Source organism: Falco naumanni, chromosome 1 (genome assembly GCF_017639655.2).
Source record: "Falco naumanni isolate bFalNau1 chromosome 1, bFalNau1.pat, whole genome shotgun sequence".
NCBI lineage: Eukaryota > Metazoa > Chordata > Aves > Falconiformes > Falconidae > Falco > Falco naumanni.
The window spans coordinates 100452854-100466651 of record NC_054054.1 but is presented as its reverse complement, the minus strand read 5'-3'; the positions used below and the strand labels follow the sequence as shown (position 1 = coordinate 100466651).

Genomic DNA, 13798 nt, shown 5'->3' with positions numbered 1-13798 from the left:
TAACACGGGTTATTTTGAATTCATCCCCCTTTGGTTAATTCAGCAGGAAAACCCAAAGGCTTTGCATCAAATGCTTTAAGAAAACCTATGTTTAAAACACATAGCTGTTTGAGGATTTTTTTTAAACAAACGTCAAACCTGCAACAACACGGCCTCCACACCAAACCACCAAACTTCAGCCACCAGCAGTTTCAAACCACCACAGAAAGCTTTGCCCACTTCTACCCAACAAGGAGGGGAGGCACCTCCCCCGAAAAGCAGCAGTGTGTGACCTCACGTGGGGGGCACCGGGCAGACCCCACCGGGTGGGGTAAAGGCAAGTGGAGTCCCTGGCAGAATAACCAGCTCCGTGCTGTTACCGCGGCCGGCGTGGCACAAGGATCTCCCACCTGCGAGCTGCTTCCGGGGGGGATCTCCACGGCGGGCAGGGCTCCCGTCCGGGGGCAGGCAGGGATGGCCCTTGGCAGGCGGGCGGCGGAGGCGCTGCCCTCCCGGGGCCGGCGGGCCGGGACCACGCAGCCGAGATCTCCCGCCGGCGGGCCCGGCTCACCGAGCCTTGGGGGCCGCCCGCTGCGAGGCTGGACAAGAGCTGCCACCCCCGGTACGGCGGTGGGGCCAGCAGCTAGCAGGCTGCCTCCGCCCCAGGCCTGACCCAGCGGGAGCTCTGCGTCTCGTTCCTGCTCCTTAACGTGAACCAGCCTTTACCCCCGCCAGCGGCTCCTCGGGGCCGCCCCCCGCGGTCACGAGCCACCCTGCGCCGCAGCGGCACAGGCCTGCCCGGGCCCGCCGCCTGCCCCACCGGCACCGGGCCGCGGGCCCGCCGCCGCCTCAGCGCTGCCGCCACCGGGCCGGCAGCCAGCGCTCACAGACAGGCCCCGGGGAGGCCCCGCTCACCGGGCGGCAAAGAGGAGCAGCGGGGCCCGACCAGGCGCCGGGGAGAAGCCCGAGGAGGGGCCGGGGAAAGGGAACCACCGGGGTCTCACCTGGCTCCGGCCGCGCCGCTCCCGCCTCTGCCGCGTGCAGCTCCCCGCCCTGTCCCCCCCACCGACCCGCGCGGCGCAACCAATCAGCACCCGGCGCCGCCGGCACCGCCTGCCAATGAACAGAGGGAACGCGTCCCCGCCCAGCGCCACGGGCCGCCAGGGCACGCCCTTCTCCTCGCCCGCAAGCCTATCCCATGACCCGGCGCGACGCGTAGCGTGGAGGCGGGACCCGAGACTCGGCGCTCAATGAGAAATCACAGCGCGTCCCGCCGCAGCCAATCCGCGGCCGGTCAGCCGTTCCCCTCGAAAAGGGCGGGCGGTCACCGGGGCGTCGCGGGGGGGCGGAATAATCGGGGGGCCTAACCGGAGGTGGGGGGGCCTAACCGGAGGTGGGGTGTCCCTCAGGTGACCGGCCCGCTGAGCAGCCCGCCCCCGCCTGCCCGCCCCCGCCAGGCCGCCGCGCCTGCGGGGAACTGGTGGCCGCGGGGCCCGGGGGAGGGAGGCGGCCCGGGGGGCGGCCCGGTGGCAGCAGCATCCCCCCACCCCCCTGACACCGTCCTGCCCCGCAGGCCGCAGCCGCGGGCCGTGGGGTGGGCCACCACAGGAGCCCCGGCCCCTGAGAGGTGTTCTCGCCTTGGCAGGGTGGTGCTGGGGACTTGTCACCAGGGTTGGGGCACCTCAGAGCTGCGGCGTGGCTCAGCCTCCCCAGTGGGCCTGTAGAAGCCTTCAGGATGTTAAAAACATCTTGAGGTTGCATCACCCCGCTGAGCTCTCGGCAGCTGCAGCACTCAACCTTCCACAGGGCTGGATGTCCCTGTTCCCCACGGCTTTTCCCTGGGTTCCCCATTGTTGGCATTACTTCAGCCATTCCCATCCAGGTATTGCCCTACACTCAACCTGCCCTGCGAAACAGCCCTGCTGATATACTAATGGGGCAACCTCAGGCTTTCTGACAACCCAGATTTTACATTTAAGGCTGGCTCCCCTTCCCCCTTGTGCCTGCAGGATGGAGATACAGCTGGTGAACCCTTGGGTGGATGAGGATGGCGCTGCTGCCCAAGGCCCTGTCTCGCTGCCAGCACCTGGACAGGGCTGCATGAAGAAGGGAGGAGCTGAGCTCAGCCCCAGAGAGGTCTGCAGGGTTTGGGGGTGTGTGGATGAAGGGGAGATTGGTCCTTGGGAGAGGACAGCCACCTCTGCCTGGCCCTGGGTCTGTGGGCTGAGCTGCCCCATGCCTGGCTCTGGGAGGTGCAGGAGGGCTGGGAGCCTCCTCCTGCCCTGCGGGTGCTGGGTGGTGTGGTGTGGGGACCAGTCACGTGTTTATAATGCCCCAGCGTCACGGGGATGTGTTGAGCACTCCCAGGAGGAAAGCCGAGTGTGGCCGCAAAGGACACGGGGGGCTCTGGCCCCATGCACAGTGACTTTGCAGGCATGTGCTGGGCTACAGGGGGCAGCAGGGATGGGTAAGCATATGTATGGCAACAGCCAAAGAGCAGGCGCAGAGACTGAGCAGAGATAGAAAGTGAAACTGGTTTGAAAGTTCGGTTTCATTTCCCTCCCAGGAGAAAGAGACCTCGTGGCAGCTTTGGCAGGCCAGGGGCTGAGGAGCAATGGCAGGTGAGTACAACCAGTGGTGCTGAAGCTCGGCGGTGGGATGGGGGCCTGCCCTGGTCCTCCCTGGGTGCTGCTCCAGTCCTGCTGACTCTGGCCAGCCTGACACAGTGTTGCATGCAGGCTGGGGGACAGCATCATTGAGTAGCTGGGGCCCTGCTCCTTGCAAATGTATCCCCTGCAGCACCTTATGTGGGTGTGTAGGAAAAGGGGGAGGTGGGTGATGTCAGGAGAAGCCTTGGCTGGCAGTGAGAGAGAGGGAGCTTCCAGGGTGGATGGTGGAGGAAGGATCAGCGGCTGGGGAGGGCAATAGGGAAGAGGAAGCACCCAGAGCAGGTGGTGGAGCAATCTTCTGTTGGTGTGGGGGCACTGATGGAGCTGCCCTACAGACAAGCTCCTCCTGAACGTGAGGACAGCCTTTGTGGAGCGTGTGAGCAAGCCACTGATCTCTGGGCTGCTGGATGAGCTGCTGGGCCAAGGGGTGCTGAGCCTTGAGGAGGTGGACGAGGTGCAGGATAGATACCCGGTGCGCACCGACAAGGCTCGCTGCCTCATCGACAGCGTGCGTCTGAAGGGCCCCAAGGCAAGCCAGATCTTCATTGACAGTCTCAGGAAGCGTGATGGCACCTTGGCAAAGCAGCTGGGTCTGGCCACTGATTCAGGTGAGAGATGTGGGGCTGTGGTCTGCCCTGACCATGCTGGGGCTCTCAGTGCCTCCAGCAGGATGCTGGAGCGGGGCATGGCCCTGGTGGGTGCCCAAAGCCTGAAGGCAAGGGGCAGTTGGGTGTCCCTGGTGTCACTTCTCCGTGTCATTGAGTCCCCCTTGCCATGCAGTGATGACAGGGCTCTCAAGGGGGGCCATCCCCCGTGGGGCTGAACAGGGACAGCCCAGCTCCAGTCATCTGTCTGTGCCCTGCAACAGTCTGCTCTTGCAGCAGGCACTTCCCAGTGTAACTGTGGGGCTTTCTGCTTGTAGGGCCCCTTGGTGCACAGCTGGCCTCCCCCAACACTGAGAACCCCCCTGGACACCCTGTTGGCATCCAGGGCCAGCAGTGGATCCGACAGTGCTCCGTGAGCGAGTACCAGCGCATCAGGGACACAGAGGGAGACCAGGTGCTGAGGGCAGAGGAGATGAGAGGAAGGCTGGAGCGTGGCCCAGCAGACAGGGGCCTGCCCCATGGAAGGGGAGCCAGGGTCTTTGCTGACCCAGGAGCAGGGCAAGAGGTGTGGGGATATGCCCCAGGGACGGGACAGGGAGATATGGTTGCTGTACCCATGGGCCTTCTCTGCTGTTAGCTGCCTCCCAAGAAGAGTCTGCTGCACCCACCCACTGCTGAGCACTGCCTCTTTCCAACCTCACAGATCTATCCCATCCATCTACCACGGGAGACACGAACCCGTAGGGCCCTGCTCATCTGCAACATTGAGTTTGAGCACTTGAGCCGGCGGAATGGGGCCGAAGTGGATGTGAAGGGGATGACGACACTGCTGGAAGGGCTGGGCTACATGGTGGACGTCCACTGCAACTTGACTTCCCAGGTAAAGGACTGCACAAAACAGCTGCTGCCGGCCCTGGGAGTGGTACAGAGACCCTCCTTGTGTGCACTGATGGTGAGGGCTCAGACACCACTGGCACACCTCTGTCCCCAGTGGCAGTGGCTCCTGCCCATGGCTGGTAGCAGGGTCTCCACATAGCTGGTCACAGGTGGCTGATGTTCCTTCCTTCTGCTGGTTTGTAGGAGATGGCTACAGTCATGAATGATTTTGCGAATCGCAAAGATCACTACACCTCTGACAGCACCTTCCTGGTCTTCATGTCTCATGGGGTCAGGGCTGGGCTTTGTGGGACCAAGAGCAGAGGTGAGACCACAGACATCCTTTCCCTCGACACCATCTATGAGAAATTCAACAACAAGTGCTGCCAGGCACTGCTGGGCAAACCCAAAGTGGTCATTATCCAATCCTGCCGTGGAGGTGAGTCCCTGCTACAGGTGCCTGCAGGCAAGTGAGACAGCCAGGCTCTCCCAGGGCACATAAGCACTGGGTGGGGACTGGACATGCCATCATCGCTGATGGCTTGCCCTGCCTTCCTAGGTAAGATAGGGTCCGTGATGGTGAGCAACTCCACAGACCTTGCCATGGCCACTCCCAGCTCCTCTCACACAATCCCTGCAGGGCTGGAAAATGATGCAATCTTTGAAGTCCATCTGGAGAGTGATTTTGCCACTTTACATTCCTCCACTCCTGGTAAGCACTTTCTGGAGATAAGTTGCCCTGCCTGAAGGCAGGTGAGGGCAACAGGACTCCCATTCCTGATGCCATGGGTCTCCTTCACACCTCCTCCTCCTCAGGGCAGGTTGCCAGGGGTCCCCTCAGTACCGTGAGCACTAGGGCTTCTGGAGAAGGCAGTGTCCCCCAGTGCCTGGGTACAAGGCCACTCCAGGAAACCCACAGATGCCTCTTAGAGGCACCTGGGCCAGAGCTTTGTGCCCCTGCCTGGCTGCCTTCCCTTGCCCTAGTTCCAGCCCTCCCCACCAGCTCTGCCTGCACTCCTTCCCCAGCTGATGTATATCACCACAGTGGCTGGCCAGGGCCAGTTGTCATCTCCTGCTGGATCGCAGATGGCTCCAGGCTGTGCCAGCCTGGCAGCTGGCATGGCCGGGAGCATGGCAGGGCTGAGAGGCTCCAAGAAAATACTCGCATCACTTCTGTCTTTGCTGGGATGCCCTGTCCTTTTCCCATGCTGTGAGTTGGATGGGCCATATATAACTGTCTCAGAGAAGCTGCCCGTCTCCTGCTCTGGCACCCAGTGTTAATCGCTTTTGCAGTGAGGGACACCAGGGAAATCACACTCAGCATCTTCTGTCTCCCCAGATACTGTCTCCTGGAGAAGTTCAGTAACAGGCTCCCTTTTCATCCAGCGCCTGATAGAGCAGTTTCAAAACCATGCCTGTGACAGCAACTTACAGGAGATCTTCCGAAAGGTGAGACTTTGTAGTTAACTGGAGAGGCAGCCATGCCAATGGTCAGAAACGCTGCTCAGAGCAGAGCTCACACCAGGGCAGGCCATTTCTCGGCAGGCCCCTCAGGAGCAGGCTCTGTCAAAAAGGGGTCTGGTTTGGCCTGGAAAGTCAGCTGGGTCCCTGAAGGCATCAGCACCCTGCCATGTGGTGGGCACACGTGAGCCTGGTGTTGGCGCCACCCATGGCATCCCTTGTGCCACCAGACACATGCCTAAAGATGCCCCTGCGGATGCCTCCTGACTCCCCTCCCCCTTCCCATGCTGGAAATGGAGCTGCTTTTATTTCTCCCCACTCTCACTCCAGGTCCAATATGCCTTTGGAAAATTCCCTCAGCAGTTGCCATCACAAGAACGGACTACAATGCTCAGGAAGTTCTACCTCTTCCCAGGCCACTGATCTCCTGCCCATGGTGAGTCTCTTCACCTCGCACCTCTGTGGCAGTCTTTTATCTGTGCCCCAAACATGGTACTCGGCCAGCAGGGAGGAGCAAGGAGAAATTCCCCATCGCTTCTGGGCTCCACGCCTCACGGCTCAGACAGGATATCCAAAGGGCTTGTGTGCTGGTAGCTGGGGCTGGGCGGTGGCCTCACTCCATCGTCTCCCAGCTGGCCACAGGAGAGACAGATGCTGGAGGAACTTGTTTCCATAATCCATGTCTCAGGAGCTTCTTCATCTAATGTTCTTCACAGGTGAAAAAATCATACACAGACAGCAAGTGTCTTTGAATTTGGGGTAACACAGCAGAAAGCTCAAGCTCAAGGTGAATGTAACCCTGCTCAAGAGAGATGTACTTCTTGAGAAAAGGAAAGGACCAGTAGAAAAGCCAAGAACAGCTTTGCAGAAACACACTGAATCTCCAAACCAGCTACTTGTGCCCCCTCTGCTAGGCAATTACCAAACAGACCTGCAATAAAGTAAGTCTTTGGTTTCCTGTCCTCCCTTCTTTTTGTGGCCTCCAGACAACCCCAAACTGAGCAAACTTCCCAGGGAGCAGCAGAGACACCTGGCTCTGGAGCACCAAATGCAAAGCTGGTTAGTATCTCTTAACTGTCCCGATGGATCCTGTCCCCAGTTGCAACAGAGATGATCTGTCAACCCCAGAGCTGCTTCTACCCCGCCTCTGGCTATACCTGTCATCATAAGGGGATCATAATCGTAAAGGGATTTCCAGAGCAGACAGCACTGCTCCTCTGCCTTTAGCCTGCAGTGGGTGTATGGTTGTTGCAACTGGCAGTAGCTGCTGTTACATTGCCTTCTTGGGGGACACTAAGTAGGTGGGATGTGAGAAATCAGTGGGAGCTCAGCGAGAAGGGGACCCCTGCCTTCACAGTCATAGAATCATTTAGGTTGGAAAAGACCTTTAGGATCACCGAGTCCTTTGGGGCAGGCTGGGCAGACACACTCCAGGTAGATTTCCATGCCTCCCCCTTGCAGGCTCATGGCCTTTCCTGGCTCAGGAGGCAGCTTCCACCCCCCATCCTCCATCCTCCCACTGCCCCTGAGGTGGAGAAAGGACACAATTCCCCTGGGAGCCAAGAAAGATCCTCACACCTATGTCTTACACACACTGCTCCCACAGCTCCTTGCATTAAGGGGCCCAGCCCAGTTGTCCACTCCCACCAGCATCCCTGCTGGTGAGAGCCCCTTCCCGTCCCCACCAAACACTCTCTGTCCTCTGCTGCCACACGCAAACCATTTTATGCCTTGGCATGGATTCAGCTTTATTGCATGTTCTGCAAAGTCACAGCCAGATCCACAACCAGGTGGTCTGGCAGCAGGAAAATGAGAGCGCTGCCCCCTCCTAACCTCTGGGGCACTCCAGCGCGGGCAGGACAGGCTGCACAGGATGGGCAGACTGAGCCCCTCCTCACAGAGCCCCGCACCATGGCCCAGAGCTCCTTAGGTCCCACGTGGCGTTTGCAGAAACCCTGGTCCTCAGTGCTACAGTGGTGGCAGGAAATTGAGGACAGCCGTGACTAATTCTTCAAATTTATCCTGATGGACTATGTGGCCTGCACCTTCAATGTCCTGGATATCTGCCTTGGGGAAAAGGCGCTGGATCTCTGGGTAGTGTTTGGAGCTGCAGGACAAGGGAACGCCACCATGGGAAGCGTGGTCAGAAGTCTATCCAGGCGTTTTCCCTCACCCTTCCCAGGCAGAGGGGGATCACAGGTTGGATCACATCCCCTTCCCAGCTGGGAAAGCCTGGGGCTGCCCACAGGTCCTCCCTTGCTCTCCAGCATGTTGGTGTCACCAGCTGCTGGAGGCAGAGCTCATGTCAGGACCTTCCCCATCTTGGGGGCTTCCTCCCACCCTCAACAGCTTCAGAAGAGCACTAGGGGTCAAGCCACAGGCTTCCAACCACTTCTCTCCAGTCCCACCTGATATAGGGCGAGTTGGACCCTCTCAAGAAGAGTGCAGGGCCAGGATATGGCTTGTGGAAGATGGGGAAGTTTATGATATCTGCCAAGTGGTGGGAAATGGCCTCCAGGTTCACACGCCAGACGTAGCGGCCCTCCACCTCCAGCAGGTTGGTGAGGAGGTACTGTCTCAGCTGCGGGAGCTGCCACAAAAGGCAATTGTATACTCTTCAGTAAGAGCAACAAGCCCTCAGGATGTCCTGGCACCCTCTGTACTCCCCTCCACCCCCTTGTGCGCATCTCCCATGCCATCACATTCCTCACCGCCCCTGCAGCCCTGTAGAGATGTCCTCTAGCTGCCCATGCCAGTGGTGAGTGAGCAGGGGTGGAAAGAGTCTTGTGGCCCTAAAGCCCTGTGCTCTGGTCCCAGGGACAGGCTGGGAGCAGAAACCCCATGCACGGAGCAGCATTTCCTACCTGGACCACCTCACGCAGCTGATTATCAGCCAGCTGGCGGGCTGCAGAGCGGGCCAGGCCATCCGGGATCTTCACCGACTTCATGGCAGAGATGTAGGCAGAGAATTCAGAGATGTGTGAAGTTAAGACAGGACTAATGTCTACGGAGATGAGGCGCTCCACCAGGTCTGGCTGGGAACACAAGCAGGGCAGATGGATGCCAGCTGGGATCTCTCAGCGGGATCGGGCACAGGGCTCTGCTCCCTGCCAGACTCCCTGGAAGCTCTTAGCTCCCTCCTGCCTCAGCAGAGAGCTCCACATGCCCTTCCCCAAGTGCCTGTGTCTTGGCACAGGAGACGTCCAAGCCCCAGGGACAGGGCAGTGCGCGCTGCCAGACAAATGTGCTGCTCCCACAGCCCAGCTTACGGCTCTGAGCAGAACAGCACCCCACAGCACAAAAGCCTCCCCATGTGGGACCGTGGGCAAGGCTGGCCCTGTGAACAGCCCCCTCAGACGCCACACCCCTTCCCACAGCCTCCCACTCCAGGAGCCACCTCGAGTCCGCTGCCCCCGCCAGCCCCAGGAGCCCCGCGCCTGCCGACCCGTTGCAAGGCCAGCGTCATGGCCGTCTTGCCCCCCATGCTGTGTCCCAGGACGATGCACTTGGTGATGCCCAGGCGGTCCAGGAGATGCTGCACGTCCAGGCTCATCGCTTCGTAGGTCATCAGCGGGCTGCCGGGGCTGCTGCCGTGGTTCCGGGCATCCGGCATCAGCACCTGCCCCGGCAGGGTCACCGTGTCACCCCAGCCCCGGGAAATGGCCCCCTGTGGCTCTGCGGCCCCCTAACCCCTACCAGACCCTTACCTTGCGGCTGCCGCGGCATGCCAGCGCCTTGGCCACCGACTGTAGGTTGCTGGCGCTGCCGAAGAGCCCGTGCAGCAGCACCAGGGGCAGCCGGTCCTCGCGGCCCCTCATCTCCACGTAGGCCAGCGGCACGGCGCTGCGGGGGAGAGGGCGCTGGGCGGGCCGGGGGTGCGAGGCCGGGGGCGTGGCCAGGGATGCGGGGACGCTGCGCGGGCCGGGGGTGCGGGGGCGTGGCCAGGGATGCGGGGGGCGCTGGGCGAACCGGGGATGCGGGAGCGCTGGGCGGGCCGGGGATGCGGGGGCGGGGGCGTGGCCAGGGATGTGGGGGGCGCTGGGCGGGCCGGGGATGCAGGGGCGGGGGCGTGGCCAGGGATGTGGGGGGCGCTGGGCGGGCCGGGTGTGCAAGGGGCGAGGGCGTGGCCAAGGATGCGAGTGCCTGAGGGCGTGGCCGGGGGTGCAGGGGCGTAGCCAAAGGGCTGTCCTAGCGGCATGGGGGCGGGGCGGCACCCCCTAGATGGGCGCTAGGGGCGTGGCCTAGACTGGGGCCGTGGCCCGGGGGGGCACCAGCCCCGGGTAACGGCCCCTCGCCTCCTCTCGGGACCCCTCCCGCCGCCTCCGCCCCGCGCGCGGCCAGGCCTTACGTCACCAGGGAGCGGGCGGCGGCGGCGGGCGGCGGGGCGGGGACACGGGCCCGGGGCAGCCAGCGGAGCATGATGGCGGCGGTGGCGCGCGGGCAGTGACGCAATGCACGCCGGTGGCCCCGCCTCTCTGCCCGCGGCGGACGCCCCCTGGCGGCCGGAGGGCGACCTTCCTACCGCCGGCGGGCAGAGCGGCCGCCGCCCCCCCCCCGCCCCGGCCGGTGCGGGGAAGCGCCGCCCCGCCGATCCTTATCGCAGCCGCCTGCAGCCAGCGGCGGGGGCCGGGGGGGGGCCGCGGGAACCTGAGTCGGGCGGGTCCGCTGCCTGCCAGCGGGCTGCGGCGGCCGGCTCCTGCCTGCAGGTGCCTCCCAGGCAGCACAGCCGCCCGCCCGCCCGTGGGCAGCGTCTGCTCCGTAAGCCGCTGCGAGCCCCCGAGCGGGCGGCGGGGGGGTGTCTGGGTCCTGCCTGCCTGTGCACCTGCGGCGGCTCCTGCCTCTTTGTCCCTGCCCGTTGGAGCGTGGCGGGGCCGGGCGGGGGGAGCGGTGCTGCGCTACGGCCTCGCCCCAGCCGCCGCTCGGGGGGAGGCGCCCCGTGTTCCCCCCGGCGGGGCCAGACTTTGGACCGCGCAGGCAGGGAGCGCCGCTGGCAGCCTCCCCGCTGCCTCCCACCCCGCGGCTGCCAGGGAGCTGCCGCCGGCCGGGCAGGGGGCGACCGGCGCCCCTCCGGGGTTGGGAGGGGGCTGCGGGGTGAGAGCCCCGTCCGCAAACGCGGTGCTGCTGTAGCCGAGGGTGTGGGATGGCTGTAGCCCTGGACCCCTCCCCGGACCCCGTGAGGTCCCGCTCTTGACCGGTGTGGTCCCATCGGTACCCCATGGGGTCCTGTATTTAACCGTGGGACCGTGCCTGTAACCGGTGCGGTCCCGACCGTACCCCGTGGGGTCCCGCTCTTACCTATTGGGGTCCCATCCGTACCCAGTGGGTCCTGCCCCACACCCCACCCCACCCCAAGGATACTCGGGCTACCAAAACAGGACATGTTTATTGACAAATGTAACCGGTACAGACCACGCGTAACAGGGACAGACGGTGCCCGGCCGGTGGGGGACACACACACACACACCCCAGGGCGGGGGCACTGTCCTTATCCTTGTCCCCATCCCGTCCCACCGGTGCGGGCAGGGGCACACCGGGCGCCACTTCTCCCGCCGACCCGAAACCGCCTCTTGTTTAACCGAAACTGTCTCTATTTACACAGCCTGGCCCTGACCCCGCAGCCGTCCCTGTCCCCTCCTTCGCGCCCCCCCCGCCCTCCTGCTGCCGTCCTCAGTCCCCACCGGGGGTGATGGGGGTCCCAGGAGTGGGGGGGGTGTAGGGGATGGGATGTCGAGGGGTCCCGGGGATCTCGGGGGGGCTCAGACATAGTTCCTCTTGTCGTAGCTGGTGACGGCAGAACGCGGAGCAGAGTAGGCCACCTTGCCGGTCGGGTACCTGTCGTCTTTGGGGGGGCAGGAGCAGCAGAGCAAGGACCCCCCCAGCAGCAGAAGGGCAGAGGCTGCCCAGCCCACGTAGAGCGAGGTGCCCAGCTCCCGCTTCTGCGCATCAAGCACCAGCGGGTTGTAGAAATCCCGGATGATGGTGTTGGCCGACCAGGAGACGGGGATGAGGGTCATGACGCCGGAGAGGAGGAAGATGACGCCGGAAACAATGGTGATCTTGGCTTTGGTGCTCTCATCCTCCACGCAGCGGGTGCACTGGGCACCCACGATGGCCACCAGTAAACCCAGGACAGCCAAGACGATGGCCACCACCAGGAGGGCGCGGGCAGCTTGCAGGTCCTGCGGCAGGGCCAGCATGGAGTCGTAGACCTTGCACTGCATCTGCCCCGTGCTCTGCACCACGCAGTTCATCCAGAGCCCTTCCCAGATGATCTGGGCTGTCACGATGTTGTTGCCGATGAAGGCCGTCACCCTCCACATGGGCAATGCGCAACAGATGATGCTGCACAACCAACCCAGCACCGACAAGGCCACCCCGCCGATCTCCAACCCCATCGACATGGTGGCTGGTTTGCTGCCTCACTCCAGGCGATGGTGGAGAGGAACCTACGGACCGAAACCGTTGCCGTCACCAGTCACCGCTTGCGGCCCTTGGGGGATCAGCTTACACCTGGGTGCACCTGCGCTTATAAGGGCTGGCGGGGCCAGCTCAAGCGCCCGCCCGGGGTGGGGTTTCGCTGCTGGACGCTCCTCTCCACTCCTCCGTCACCCGTCACCTGCCACCTGCGTCCCACACCCTCCCCTTTGTTTGCAGAGATGGCGCCGGGTTACAGGCAAGGGTGGGAGGGGGAGAGACGCCGCCTGCCACGGCCATCCCCTTGGGTTTGGGCTGTGGGCACCGGCAGGCACGGCCACCATGCTCATTTGGACCCACTGAACCCCTTGGGGACCTGGAAATCCCTTGGCTTTGCCATTCCCCCCTGTAGGTGCCGGCGGGTCAGGGTTTAGTTTATTTCTGGAGCGTCTTATCAGTGCTCACGTTTAACTGGGGTTTGGCAAGCACCAGGTACCTTTGCATCGCTGTGCAAAGTGCAACCTTTTCACCATGCTGTGATGCTTGTTGCTTTGGCACCACCATACCAGGGGACCCATGGGTGCTCCCACCGTGCTGGGCAGGGAGCGCCAGCAGGGATCCCCTGACCGGGTAATAAATCTTTACTCATCCTGCTCAAATATTGTGGCCTTGAAGGAAGCAGATAATGCACGTAACTGCGCTGACATCATCACCCCATCAACCTGAGCGAGCAGACAGTGAAGGGGGAAAAAAAAAAGGCAAGTGCAGGCAGGCTGCCGGCAGTCCGGCTCCGACCTGACAGTGGCAGCAGCCCTGTGGCTGAGGTGGGCATGTGTGTCCCCCACCAACGGTCCCCCACCAACCATCCCCCCAACCTTGCTGGTGGCAGTGCTGGTATTTCTGCCCCCCCACCCCAGGAATGTGGTTACCGGCCCCGCTGGACACGGGCTTGCTGCTGCCTGTTCCCTGCCTGCCCCAAAATCTCCCCTACGACTTATTATTAACTACTTGAGCGCAGCAGGATGCTGGCAGCCAGCGCTGTGGAGGGAGCCCCCCCTGCTCGGGCACACAAGGTCTGTAATGGGGGGAGCCCCCCCTTCTGCCTGGCTGCACCTGCAGCACCCTGACACCCCATAGCTGGGTGTGTGTGTGTGTGTCACCTTCGGATGCCCCACAGCACCCTGAAATCCCGTATCTGGTTGAGTCAGCTACTGCTGCCCTGCAACACCCTGAATCCCCATAGCCAGCGTGGTCAGCCTCTGCCACCCCACAGCACCCTGACACCCCATATCTGTCTGGGTTAGATGTTGTCACCTCCTTGTAGGACAAGGCCTCAAGGACAAGAGTCCAAGTACTGGTAGCCTAATGAATAGAAACTTGTTAGAACTTGTAGGGCACAAGCCCTGGGAACAAAGGAACAAGCTAACTGCAGACCCCTGAGCCGTTACAGTTGAGGAGGCAACCAGACGGACAGAGAAACGAGTAGCCAGATAAGGGAACGGATAGCGCCGATATGTAACTTTGTTAATCAAGAAAGCCGCGTAGAAAGAACCCCCCTAATTTTGGAATAGAAATTGTTGCTATGTCAAGGTAAACTAATAAGTTCCTATTGTTCTAACGGTGTGCCTTAAATATCAACCAATCAGTGTTTTTTACGCTTAAGATTTAACCAATCAGTGTGTAATATGTAGAAGGTAGAAACGTATATAATTGTAAGAAAATCACTAATGAACCGACAACTTGCTTGCATCAAGCTGCATCCCGTCTCTTCATTCGCCACACCTCCTGTCACCT

At 62.1% G+C, this 13798-nt stretch overlaps 4 protein-coding genes across 5 annotated transcripts in view; 1 reads left to right on the top strand and 3 right to left on the bottom strand.

Annotated features, from left to right (window-relative positions):
• Window positions 1–1006, bottom strand: part of MTMR4 (myotubularin related protein 4) — a 57652-nt gene extending 56646 nt beyond the window's left edge. The window contains exon 1 of the mRNA XM_040612308.1: window positions 984–1006. The gene's annotated coding sequence lies outside the window, so the exon portion shown is untranslated. The remainder of the gene's footprint in view (window positions 1–983) is intronic.
• Window positions 1007–1730: 724 nt separating this feature from the next.
• LOC121096499 (caspase-1-like) lies at window positions 1731–6552 on the top strand. Its single transcript, XM_040612463.1, has 11 exons — window positions 1731–1861; window positions 1989–2115; window positions 2546–2600; window positions 2984–3256; window positions 3571–3707; window positions 3957–4133; window positions 4334–4568; window positions 4689–4841; window positions 5469–5578; window positions 5921–6026; window positions 6307–6552. The coding sequence occupies exons 3-10, from the start codon at window positions 2594–2596 to the stop codon at window positions 6011–6013; spliced, it is 1185 nt and encodes a 394-aa protein (XP_040468397.1). The 5' UTR covers window positions 1731–1861; window positions 1989–2115; window positions 2546–2593; the 3' UTR covers window positions 6014–6026; window positions 6307–6552.
• A 765-nt stretch (window positions 6553–7317) lies between these two features.
• ABHD11 (abhydrolase domain containing 11) lies at window positions 7318–10031 on the bottom strand. 2 transcript variants are annotated; one of them, XM_040612476.1, is made up of 6 exons: window positions 9939–10029; window positions 9298–9433; window positions 9036–9209; window positions 8455–8625; window positions 7999–8180; window positions 7318–7697 (listed from the first exon to the last, which is right to left on the bottom strand). In XM_040612476.1, the coding sequence occupies exons 1-6, from the start codon at window positions 10007–10009 to the stop codon at window positions 7559–7561; spliced, it is 873 nt and encodes a 290-aa protein (XP_040468410.1). In that variant the 5' UTR covers window positions 10010–10029; the 3' UTR covers window positions 7318–7558. The 2 variants fall into 2 exon arrangements, with proteins under 2 accessions (XP_040468410.1, XP_040468419.1); XM_040612485.1 differs by lacking the exon at window positions 9036–9209 and having other exon boundaries at window positions 9939–10031.
• A 923-nt stretch (window positions 10032–10954) lies between these two features.
• On the bottom strand, window positions 10955–12109 carry LOC121096530 (claudin-3-like). Its single transcript, XM_040612534.1, has one exon. The coding sequence runs from the start codon at window positions 11989–11991 to the stop codon at window positions 11347–11349; it is 645 nt and encodes a 214-aa protein (XP_040468468.1). The 5' UTR covers window positions 11992–12109; the 3' UTR covers window positions 10955–11346.
• Window positions 12110–13798: the final 1689 nt, after the last annotated feature.

Excerpts from the sequence above, each read along its gene's own strand:
- LOC121096499 (XM_040612463.1), top strand. Across the intron at positions 3,257-3,570 it reads GGGTCTGGCCACTGATTCAG|GGCCCCTTGGTGCACAGCTG; the intron begins GTGAGAGATGTG and ends TTCTGCTTGTAG. Across the intron at positions 4,134-4,333 it reads ACTGCAACTTGACTTCCCAG|GAGATGGCTACAGTCATGAA; the intron begins GTAAAGGACTGC and ends GCTGGTTTGTAG.
- LOC121096530 (XM_040612534.1), bottom strand. The coding sequence starts at position 11,991 with ATGTCGATGGGGTTGGAGATCGGCGGGGTGGCCTTGTCGGTGCTGGGT.
- ABHD11 (XM_040612476.1), bottom strand. The coding sequence starts at position 10,009 with ATGCTCCGCTGGCTGCCCCGGGCCCGTGTCCCCGCCCCGCCGCCCGCC. Across the intron at positions 9,210-9,297 it reads CATGCCGCGGCAGCCGCAAG|GTGCTGATGCCGGATGCCCG; the intron begins GTAAGGGTCTGG and ends CTGCCGGGGCAG. Across the intron at positions 8,181-8,454 it reads AGCTGCGTGAGGTGGTCCAG|CTCCCGCAGCTGAGACAGTA; the intron begins GTAGGAAATGCT and ends CTTTTGTGGCAG.